The 12,834-nt window shown below is 41.2% G+C and overlaps 1 protein-coding gene across 1 annotated transcript; it reads left to right on the forward strand.

Annotated features, from left to right (window-relative positions):
• The first annotated feature begins 1,720 nt into the window (after positions 1 to 1,720).
• Positions 1,721 to 3,086, forward strand: LOC146719725 (uncharacterized). The gene has a single exon (XM_085489596.1). It carries the CDS (start codon positions 1,783 to 1,785, stop codon positions 3,058 to 3,060), a length of 1,278 nt encoding a protein of 425 aa, XP_085345722.1. The 5' UTR covers positions 1,721 to 1,782; the 3' UTR covers positions 3,061 to 3,086.
• The last annotated feature ends 9,748 nt before the right edge of the window (positions 3,087 to 12,834 follow it).

Below are 12,834 nucleotides of genomic sequence, written 5' to 3' on the forward strand. Positions count from 1 at the left end.
CGGGGGGCACGCCCTCCGTCTCTGGGGGCTCTCTTCGGGCGGTGGAAGAATTCCACCCCCCGGAGATACGGGGCCCACTTCCCCGTTAGAGCTTCGGCTCGTATGTGGTAAGGGATGGCGACCCGGAACGCCCGGTGGCATGGCACCGTTAGGAGAAGGGACTGCACGGCGCTTCGGCGCTTCCCTTCACCATGCTCTGTGGCCTGACACGCCTGTCAGGTAGGCGGCTTCCGCCGCCCGGGGTTTTTCCCTCCCCTCCGTCATGGGGGGGCCTGCTTTGGGGTTGCACCAGGGGAGTGGGATCGGCGGGGGCCGTATCGGAGGTGCCGCGCGCGATTACCCGAGGGGCTCTGCCCGGAGGGTTTCCCGAGGGGCTTTACCTGGAGGGGGTCGCGCCGACGGAGGGGTCAGCATGGTCACCTGAGGGGCTTTGCCCGGAGGGTTGTCCCAAGGGGCTTTGCCCGGAAGGGGCCATGCTGATCGGTCCTCGGTAGAGTTTCTAATCCCGGGATACCGAATCCCGGGATCTCGGGATCCCGATCAATTTTACAATCTCGAAAATCCTCGGGATTCATTACCATAAATCCCGAAATTTCGGGATTTGCAGTTTCAGTAATTAATACTTATATAATATATTGATGTATACAAAAATTATACTTTAATAATTATTTCTAGTTTATCATTATCCAATTATCAATATTTTTAATTGATATTTTAATGTGTTTATTAAAGATATATTTAATATATTTAATGTGTCCATATTTAAAACTTAGTTCCGAGTAAGAATCACTTATTTTTTTCACATATTGATGGAGCTTTTTATTTTAAATTTTGCGAGACAATAGACGTGACGCAAGATGCAACGCCATCGTCAGGGAAAAGATATGAAACATGTTTAATAGGCTAATAACTCGCGTACCGATACCTAACCTATCTGTGCTATTTACCGGTGCGATGTGCAATAAATAATAGGTTAGATTAGGAGTATTTGTTTATAGAGAGAGAGTATTTCTTATATTATATTATATAATTATATATAATTTATATAACTAATTTTATAACATGGAGCAACAAGATATTGTGTATATTCCACATAAAAAAGATAAATGTGACACATCCATATGGTATTATTTTTTGAAAGCTGTAAATGGAAATACTGCAAAGTGCAAGCAATGTAACGCCGTATTGAAGACCCTTGGTGGCAGTACAAAAGGTTTACATACTCATTTAATGGTTAAACATAACAAAAAAGTTAATAATGCTAACACTTTAAACTTGCCTGAAACTGAAATACTACCAAAGAAACGAAAAATCTCTAATTATTTTATACCTTTTGAAAAATCTTCATTAGATGCAGTTTTAGCTCGAATGACTGCTTTAGATGGATTGTCATTTAATCTTTTTGTCAAATCACATGATTTAAGACAACTTTTAATATCAAAAGGCTATAATGATTTACCTACTTCTGTCATTGCCATACGCAATAGAGTTATTAATTATTCATTGCAAATACGAGAGCATGTAATTAAAGAAATAAGTCAGTATAAAGCAACCGGGAAACGCTTTTCATTAACTTTTGACGAATGGACATCCACAGCTAATAAGCGATATATGAATATTAATATACATTGCAAAGAGAAATTTTGGAGTTTAGGTCTTATTCGTGTGCACGGATCTATGTCTGCCGAAAGATGTAAACATATTTTGCCGCAATGTTTATATGAACACAGCATTTCACTTACAAAAGACATCGTTGCCATTGTCACAGATGGCCCTAACGTAATGCTGAAAGTTGGAAAAATAGTAAAAGCTGAACATCATTTATGTCTGGCACATGGTATACATCTAGCAGTTTGCGATGTTCTTTATAATAAAAATAAAGACATTGTAGTATCTCAAACTCTAACGAAGGAAATAGCTGTTTCACAAGTAGAAGACGACTGTTCCGGCGACGATGATGATATTAATAAAGATGATGAAGACATTGAAGACTTTACATGTCCGCAGATGGGATTAGATTTTGAACCAATCCATAAAGACATTGAAATATCAAATCACAATGAAATTAATATTAACGAGCTAGTGAAGAAAATACGTAAAACTGTTGTCTTATTCAAGAGATCTCCAACAAAAAACGATTCTATTTTACAAAAATATGTAAAATCTGAAAAAGGTAAAGAGTTAACTCTGCTTTTAGATTGCAAAACACGATGGAATTCTCTTTTAACAATGCTTGAACGTTTTCTTTTTCTTAAAACATGCATACAAAAAGCTTTGATTGATTTAAAATCTCCTATTACCTTTGAGGAAAATGATTTTAACATCATTTCTGATATAGTGGATATGCTTACTCCAGTAAAATTAGCTGTAGAGGCGTTATGTCGTCATGATGCAAATTTGTGTACAGCAGATGCAGTTCTCAAACTTCTCATGTTTGAAATATCTAAAAAGAAGTCATCTTTAGCTCAAAATATGTTTCAAGCTCTAAAGAAGAGAATTAGTCAAAGAAGAAAAGAAGAATTATCCGGAGTCTTACAATATTTACACAACCCAACATGCGATGGCGATGATGAATGTATATTTGAATTATTTACTTTACCTAATCAAACAGTCATTAGAAAACAGTTACAAAAAATTATAGAAAGATTAAATGATGAAAATTATTGCGAGAATACAGATATAAACAAAGAAAATGAAAATAAAACTGAGACTGAGACTGAAACTAAGATAGAAACGGAAACATTAACTTTAAAAGAAAAATTTCTGCAACAAATTGAAAAAAGTATGCAAGTAATAAAACCAGATACTCGAATATCTAATGATTTGGTATCTATTTTAAGAAAAGAAATGGCTCTTTTTGAATCAGTTGGAAACAGAGGACACCATCTTGAATTGGCATATCAATATTTAATGACAATACCCCCAACAAGTGTGGAACCTGAACGAGCATTCTCAGCAGCAGGATGTATTGGAAGCAAAATTAGAAGTCGACTTGGAGATGTCACTTTAAATGCATTATTATTTTTAAGATCGTTTTTTCAAAACCAAAGAAAGGATTAAGAAAATTTTTATTTTTACCTGTTTAAAATGTGATAACTTACAATTATAGTTAATAGTTATTATAACTGTTAAAAAGTTTTAGTTTTATATTTTAATATATATACATTAAGTATATATGTGTAAGTATTTTATTCGTTTATGTTCCTAAAAAGTTTCAGAGTGTAATGTTTTATATTTTTAAAATTTTCAAAGTTGCGAGTTGCAAAAAGTTATTTTATTTTATTATTTTTTTTAAAGATTTCTTCTAATAAGTACATAAAAATAACATAACATAGTTATCTTTGATTTTAGTACTTAAAAATGACAAATTAGTAATTAAGAGGATAAACATAAATTTATTTTCTTTTGTTAATTAATAAAGTTATAATTTCTTAAATATTATTATTATTTTTGCTCCATATGTATAAACCCGGGACTAGTCCCGGGATCCCGAGATTGAGTGCAAAAAATCCCGTAATCCCGGAATTTTAAAATGTCTTCGGGATTGGAAACTCTAGTCCTCGGGGTCCGTTCGTGGAACGGTTCCCGAGGACAGGGAGGTGCCTCAGGGTGCTGGTTGGGGGTCTCCAGGCTGGGTAGCCTGGGTCCCCGTCCCAGCGTCCCTGGGGTAGGCCGCACCCAGGCCGCTCGGACGTTTCCGAAACAGAGCTGGGTCGGCGCAGACGGCCACGCGTGGTCACCCGAGGGGCGTAGCCCGGAAGGTTTACCCGAGGGGCACTGCCCGGAGGGGACCACGCGGGTCGGCCGTCGAGGCCGCTCGAACATATTCCGAGGCGGGGTTCAACGGCGAGAGGGAGGACGCAGGGTGCTGGTTGGAGAGTTTGCTCTCGCCCCAGTGTCCCTGCGACCTGCCATCCTCGGGCCGCTCGGACGTTTCCGGATCCGGGCCGAGGATGGCGGCAACGGCGCGCCGCGGTTACCCAAGAGGCATAGTCCGGAGGGGTTACCCAAGGGGCATAGCCCGGAGGGTGCCGCGGCCGCCCTGCCCCAGGGCCGCTCGGACGTTTCCGAGGCGGGGCCTGGGGCGAGAGTGGATATCCCCGGTCGGTCGGGACCGTTATCCTTTCCGAACTGACCGATCGGGAAGGCGCTGCCCCTCGTCGAAAGCCTTCGACAAGGGGCGCCCACATATGCTGGTCGCCACGGCGTGTAGGGCAGGGCCGGGGAGCGGCGACCCTGTCCAAAGCATCCGTGGGGCCCCCCGGGTGGCGCCGCCCGCTGCGGTACCCGCGTTGTCGGAGGCGCGGGACCCCTGAAAGCCCGTGTAGGCGTCAAATCCCACACGGGTGTGTAAGAGGCTCGGAGTCTGGCCGGGGTGCGGTATCCCCCCGGCCTAAGACATATGTCCCCTCCCCGGGGGAACTTGGGGCCCGGCCTTGGGGTGTGGCCGGTCATGTTTCGGGGCACCCCTTGGCCGGTGGGGGTATACCCTGGGGGACGGAGCCGCAGCGGGACAGTGGGATGAAACAAAGATGAGTTGCAAAGATACACAAACCAAAAATACGGATAGAGTAAGAACACGGGCGGACTCGATGAAGACGGGCGACAACGCAGTTGCCAGTACGTCTCAGGAAGAGGGAAATCGCGCCCGGGAGATGGAACGGATGAAATCTGCCACAGTAATGCTGACGGATGTGATAAGAAGCGACTCGATGAGTAGCCTCTCCTCGACGCAATCCAAAAAATCGATTAAATCGATTAAAGCGATGCCCAAAAACGATTCCACGTAAAGGAGGCAAAAAGCGGAAACGGAACGGGAAAGGGCGAGGTACCTTCTTCTCGCCCAGAAAAGAAAGATGGAGGAGGGGGAGGAAACCGTATACTATACGGATACAGAAGTAGAAACGGACCTCCTGCTAAGCGAAGAGGAGAAAGATAGAAAGCTATCCGTAACAGAGGCACCACCGCCCCTGGTAGCAAACTATGACAAGGAATTTCCCCCCTTGGAAGGAAATCAAGGGCACGGAAACAAGAGGGAAGACAGGTTCAATCGGAACCTGAATCAGTGCACGCCTTACCGCCGGTGCCTGAGCGCAGAAAACAAGGCCGTCCAATATCAACCGGTAGAGCCAAGGAGATCCAGAGGGAAAAAGAGGCCAGGAGAAAAGAGGAGGAGGAACGCCGGGAAAAAGAAATCCTGGATCCCACATGTGGACCCCAAACAGGCAAGTCTTACAGTGAGTTCTTGAAACTAATAAAGGGAAAAGGCGACGAGTTCTGCCATAGACCAATCCCGGACTTGGAGGCAATTGCCTCGGAGGGAGCAACAGCTATATACAAAGTTGCGGTGGCCTCCGAAAACGTAAAAGGCACTCTGATCAAGCAGGTCAAGGAGGCAGCTGCAGAAATGTGCGCGGCAGCAACCACTCTGGCCATTAGAGCACAAAACCCAGTGGAGAAACCAGTAGAACAGCAAATTATCAAACTGCGACACTGGGTAAGACAACTGCTGTTGGAAAAACAGCGGTTGGAAAAAGAATTAGAGAAGGAATGCAGCAGGAAATCCCGCAGGAAGTATCGCGCAGACACCTCAGATGAGGAAGAGGAGGAGCCGCTCAGCGCAGATAACGTTGGGGTAAAAACGAGGAGAAGGAGAAGGATTGAGGGGGCCCCACTTCCGCTCAAAAAGCGGGGGGGTCCCACCAACCCAAGAGATAGGAGTATTCAGGGAAACTTCACTTCCACCAATTGGTGGGGAAGCCTCCTTGAATGAAGATGTGGAGATGCGGGGGGTCTCACCTCCACCAAATGGTGGGGAGGCCCCGAGCACCTCTGGACCAGAAGGAAGGAGAAACAAAAAAGTAAGGAAGGAAGAAAAAATGGAAGTAGGACACGAGGAGAAAGCCCCGAAACCCATCGAGGCATACCCCTCAGACAAACAAGGAGGGAGGAATAAAACATCCCTAAGATCGGGAAATCTGCACATCTCCAGGGGAAACATGGAGTGCACGATCCCACAGGGGAGCGCGAGGCCAGAGAAAGGGAGGAGCACTCCAACTTGATTGCCAAGATAGAGGGCATCATCGAGAGTGCTCGATCAGAGGCTAGGACGCCCGACCCCCAACTATAGAGATATACTTGGAAAGAAAACAGAGGCAATAGCACCGAGAGGACAACAGTTGGCCACCAAACCTGTGGTGAAAAAGGTGGAAGAGATAAAAAGGACAGTGAAAATACTGCCCACCACCCTAAACCCACCGGCCCGCGCAGCAACCTCAAGAGCCCCTTTATCCAAAACAAAGAAAGAGGGAAACAAGAAGGAGGCGAAGGCAACACCCAAGCAGGATGACAAAAGTAGGACGCGAAAAGAGGGGCAGCCCCAAATTTCGAAAAAAGTGGAGAAACCACAGCTCCAGAACAGAGAGAAGGAACAACAGAAGGACACCGCCTCATGGAGTGAGGTGGTGTCGAGAAGAAGGAAAACAGAGGCTGCAGAGGTAAAGAAAGGGGTGAATAAAAGGGTGACAAACCCCACCCCCCCCCGTTAAACAAACCGTGCAACCTAAAACAGCCCCCAAGAGAAAGGAGCCCAGGAGAGCGGCAGTCACGATTACGTGTCCTCCCGGAACGTATGAAGAAAACCTCCGGGAGGCGCGTATGAAAGTGGACACCAGGAAACTGGGCATCGAAGGAGTCAAAGTTAGAAGAGGAGTAACGGGCTCCCACATATTCGAGATTTCTGAGGCGGACGGCCACGAAAAGGCCGACAATTTCGCCCAGGAACTGAGAAGGGCGCTGGCGAGCAAAGAAGGTGTCCGAGTACAGCGTCCGACGAAAATGGCGGAGCTCAGAATTCGGGGGCTGGATGAATCGATTCAGGCCCCCGAAGTCAGAGAGGCAGTAGCCATTAATGGCGAATGTGAAGAAGAGGACGTACACACCGGGGAGATTCGGAAAACCCCCGGGGGTATGGGAATAGTGTGGGTTCGCTGTCCATTACGGGCGGCGAACCGCATAATAAAGACAGGATCCATAAGGATCGGATGGGCACTCGCGCGCGTGGAAATACTGGAACCTAGCTGATAAGATAAGCTTATCTGCTGTAATAAGTACCCCCTCCCGCGTGATACTTATAAGAGCCCCCTCGCCACGAAACAACCCCCCCCGCCCCGTACCCTCCCAGAGGACCTGGTCCATGAACCCCCCCATAGTAAGTTCTATTAGCCAACTCCTTCTAATCAAAGTTTACAAAGCGAGGGCATTTTTTCACAGCTTACTTTGCTATAATCGCGGAGAATGTCAAAATACAATTTAAACAGATTAAATTCGGTACTTCTATTTTCAATGAAATAAAAAGGGAATTATTACATCGCATTACTGACGCGTTATCGCCTTGCGCTATTCCACAATATTCTGGTATCGGAATTTCTTTTTGATTTCTAAAATTTACTAAAGTGTTCTTGGTTTTCGCCGTTCGATTGTTCGCTCGAATACGGTTGAGTCGAAAGGGAATGTTTTTTGGAAGACGGGGCGGGGTCCGATGACAACACTTACTCAAACTTACTCACTCACAGCAGTATATTTTGAGATAACTTACACGTTATAATCGATGCTCGCTCGTGTGACAAAGTCGTGGTTTCGCTCATGACAAAACAAGAGCGCTCATATCGCACATTGGCCCCGGAAAAGGGCGCGCACGCGTAAGGTGCCGGGTGCCTTCCGTCCCCCTGCCGCCCCGAGCTCTCGATCCACCCTGCTAAGCCAGGAAAAGACGCGCCAGCGCTGGGCCCGAAGAGATGGTAAATATATACAAACTGCAAGACGCTGATAATTGGTCGCTCTGAACAATAGCCGAGTGTCGATCGCAGAGATCGAAAACATATTTGTGATCGTGCGACCTCGGTCTCGACTCGAGATTGCGTGTGGGATCAGCGATTCTCGGCCGCCGAATTTCTCGGTTTTTCTCGTTCGCTTTCAACAAAAAGTTTTTTATAACATATTTTTGCGGTACATTTGTGGCAGGCTAATATAATAATCTAACAATTGTGTTTTACTTTTTATTAATAGTCAACAACGTATTTTACAGTACTCACATAAATTTATTATTTTGTGACATCTGTCTTTTGTCTATAAAATGAAAATTTACACTTTTTAAATTTCTAATCAATTTTTTTCTGTTTTCGCGTTTTGCAATTATTTCTTAAAAACGATTTGAGTGCAACTTTTTCGGCCTAATAAAAGATCTCGTAAATTCCAGACTTAATACAAATTCTTTTAATAAAGAACTAAATGATCTACCTTTCAAAAGCAATATTATGTTGCCTCTGAAAGTAGGCTGCTAATTAATTCCGCGCGTTTTTACTTTATCATATATGGTCAAGATTTCGACAGTCGGGAGGCTTTGATCATTTTGATGTTGACTTATTTTTGTCATATGTTTGACCGATTTGTGAGTGAGCTACTAAATTGTCCTTAAAACAAGCATTAATATTTTTATCAAAATTACAAAGATGCTTATTTTTTGGTTCAGAATGGGGACCAACCATCCTTTAAAATTTGTTCGTCTAACCATGATTTGAAAATGCGCGGTTTTTAAATACTCCTTTACTAACGTTTGATCCATAATGGCACTTTTTATATACATAAATTGTAAATAATTTATTTTTATTTTTACGTAACGTTCAATTAGCTGCCTTCCTGCGATTTCCGCCAAACTCCGTGGTCCGGTCTTGGTCCGTAGCTGCGCGCGCAACATTAATACGTTCCTGAGTCGTCCATGGTTACGTCCACGTGTAATACCGCGCATGCGCTAAAAAACCTAGCCCGTCAACAACACTGTACAATCATTTCGCGCTCTTTTAGAGACATATATTGTCGGTGCAGTAACTCCTTCGTTTCGTACGTCGCGCTCAGTCCCGTCCGTAAGTCATACGAGACTCGTAAACGGACTCCTGTCGTTCGTCTGTGTATGTGTATGCCTGTGCGGCTTCTATTCTATCCATACGTGTGTTTAGTGTATGTAGCTTTGCATGTATAGCTTGTATTATATTAAGCATTTGTAAAGTTTCTCCGGGCGCTTAGACGGAGGGTTGTTGTGACGTAACGTCTAAATTCTGTCCATTTGTGCAAGGATTGTCGGAGTATGCTTATTTCGGCATCTATCGCGGCTGGCGGAATAATCGCGATCGCGTTTGTATTTTTTCTGCCATATTTATATGTGCGTTATAAATTTCTGCGGGGAGTTTGAATATTTCGCGTGTCGTCTGGACGTTTAATGAAAATTCTCTCCGCGAAGATCTTACAGTAGGAATATAAGGCCGGGTTTCTAACCCAGGTCCTCTGAAGGGGGTGGCGGGGCTGGTGGGAGGGGGTTTCGGTGGGAGGGAGGTATGACTTTACGCGGGGCTGAGGGGGTACTTGATCCAGAGTAGAGGGGCTGATATGGTTTATAACCAAAAAAATATAACATATTATCTATTACAAAGGGCTGCCGCTGCCTGACACAATCAGGGGGGGGGGGGTTGCGGTTTCTTCCCCCCATACGGTATGTGTATATTTTAAGAATATATAATTATAGTATAAATATATAATTTAATTCTAAAAAGGCTGGCCGCTAAACCAGGCTGAGCGCCGACAATTCAGTTCTCTGAAACTAATCTAAGATATCAACTTCTAAGAAGGGCCTGCCGCTAAATCCATGCTTTGAGCGCCGACAATCAAGGGGGTTGATACTTTTCATTACATATTCTTATATGTTATTTCAAAAGCTTTACAAAACCCTATACTAAAAAATGTTTTCATAGAGTTCTTGTTGAGTTATAAAGGTTTGAAGTTAACAATTTTTTGACATAAAATGTAAAATATCCTGTAACATATTCAGTTTTTGGTAATCATAGCTTAATATCGTTTTGCATGAAATAATGAGACCAATCAGTTGGTGTAAAAAAACGTAATATTAAATATATTCCCATTGGTTTTTTTACTGGCATTTAACTTTCTTATTTAAAAAAAAAAACATAATTACTTATTAAAAAAGTATGCAGTTGCATGTTGAATTTTACATTTTTTTAAAACAATTATCTGTTTTCTTTATACCAGTTGATTAGTCTTATTATTCCGTGCAAAAAAAGTATTAAGACATGATTACCAAAAACTGAATATTTTTTAAGATATTTTACATTTCATATCAAAAAAATTATTAACTTCAAACCTTTATAATTCAACAAAAACTCTATAAAAACATATGTTAGTATAGGGTTTTGTAAAGCTTTTGAAATAACATACAAGAATATGTAAAAAAATCACATGACTATTCAAGGTCAAATCAATGGCACGATCTTATGTTCCCCTCAAAATTCTACAACTTTTGTTTGAAACATTTTTTCGTATCTCAAGTCGTTTCCAAGATAAAGAGCCCAGGTCGGACGTTAGACACCCTGTATATACATATATTATTCAATTTATTATTGACTGACATTAAAATCGGTCTAAATGATCTTGAAAAGTTGGTGTTACCTAAATATTTACCAAAATATTCGACTGAAACATCAAACAATCTCGATTTATTGCGAGATATTGATTTACGTGATTTTCTCTAAACATATGATGACATTGAAATATTCCCTGCATTTCTGCAAGAAATACCACTATGGTTTTGACATTATTCTGGATGTATGAGACCTAAAACAACTCGAATTTTACTTTCCGCTCGATGTCAAAAAATCGCACTTTTTGGACATGTTGTGTCCCTCGGTTCGGGCATAAGGGGTCGCGCCAAATTAGGATGAGGATCCGAGGCGTCAGGGTTTGGATCGGGGTTATTGTATTAATTCATTTCACGTTCTCACTATCAAAGAACTTTTTTTTGAACTAAACACTTGACGTTATCTTTATTTTCACAATATTACACTTTCTAGTTACTTAACTAGTTGAGCGGAAGCGATTACGTATAACTTCGCGAATTGTGCGCGCGACTGCGATAAGATGTTATAGATCGCACGCGGTTAGCGAGGTTACTCTTAATTAACGACTTGAGAGCGACTGCCGGGCGCGCCTCCTGCTCGGTTTTTATAGTATCGCTTTTTGGAAGTTCCTTGATCGGAAGGGGTGCCTGGCAACGGGCCCCCTCGGTCAAGAACCTAGGTGCAAGCGAAATAAATTCAAAATCCTTCTGCTTTGCTTGCACGTTAAGCAATTTCGGTTCCGCGTGTATCTCGCAGCGTATGCGTTTTTACGCGGTCAGTGCCCGTCGTCAAGCGGATGTAATACGAATAGTTATACCTTAATAGTTATATCTTTTAGGGATATAACAGACATTCTCCTTTAAATATTATTTATAATAAGGTCATCAATACAGTTTAAATGTTTACACGACATATATACATACAGTTGTTAGCTAAACGTCTCAGTAGACATACGTGTTTTCACACATATTTAATTTTATAGTGATGACTATCATATATATTTTATTATAATGACATCAAAAAATCTTGCATTTTAACATTTAACGTTTGTAAGTTTCGCATATATATTTTTTACACATTCTTCTGTGTGTCTGTCTGTGGTCTTGAATTAATTGTTTCTATAGTTTAATAACTATTGTAAATTAATTTTATTTTTATTGTATTTTATTTTTTAATTTATTTTATTTTATTTTGTGTCTAGTATTACATTTTCCGCTTTTATGTTTATTAATTTACAATAATTTTGCGGATTTTATATTTTGTATTATTAATTCGTTTATATTATTGTTTATTGTATTATTTCAATTGTGAAATTCTTATTACAGTGTTCATTTGACAAGGACCTGAACCAAACGTAATCTAATAGATCTAATAGATTAATATATTTTTTGCTCAGTTTGGTTGTCTACAATTTTTTTCAAAGATTTTCATTCTTGTGATTACTATTCACGTTCTCAACATTCTTATATTCATGATCAATTTTTAATTTTTTTAATTACCGATATTTTTTTGTCTGTTTGTAACATTTAAGAAAACGATAAACTCGCGACAAAGAGACATATAATTATACCAACAAAGGTACTGTTTAATGATTCGACCATACGGGCTGTGGTCCTTTTCAAAAATACAGTGGAAACATCCTAAAAAATTGATATAAATACAATCAGAATCACCAATTAAAACAAACCATGAACAGCAAATTAGAGACTTACAATGAGTTACAGCATATCGTCTTTATGATGTAAGAATAAATTTATGCTTCGGAGAGATTTAACTTATGACAAGAAAATAATTTATCCGTTTCGCTTATGTCATCTTGCCTTGACAGAACACACAATACTAACAATAATATTCACGCCAAAAAATATGTCAAAGGTTACATCAATTTCTAAACAATCATACATCGTGCTAAAACTTTCTGTGTCTCTTTTTTTGTAATTAATTGTGGAATTTAATTTCTTAATAAAGTACATTTCGGCAATTTCTCTTTTTCTTCTATTATTTTCTTATGCAGGATTGAAGGATTAGACCAGTCGAATTCATGGCCCATATTAATTCTGTGCTCGCTAACAACAGAAAAATTACTCCGTTCTTAATATTGCGTCGATGTTCGTTAATCCTTGTACCAAGATGTCTTTTTGTCTGCCCTACATAATTAGAGTCACAATCATTACACGTGATACGATAAACTACGGCCGGTTTGTTTTTAGTAGTATCTAAATTATCTTTCCCGGTTTTTATTTAAACAATTTAGTTTTTTTGGGGATGGTAAAAATTACGTTTACGATTCTTTTTTCTTTAGAAATCTATAGATGTCATTAAAAAACCGATTACAATATGGAATGACAATGAAATTATCCTTCGAAACATC

The sequence above is a fragment of the Nylanderia fulva genome, unplaced genomic scaffold (assembly GCF_048542155.1).
Source record: "Nylanderia fulva isolate GAGA-0341 unplaced genomic scaffold, ASM4854215v1 Scaffold887, whole genome shotgun sequence".
Taxonomy (NCBI): Eukaryota; Metazoa; Arthropoda; class Insecta; order Hymenoptera; family Formicidae; genus Nylanderia; species Nylanderia fulva.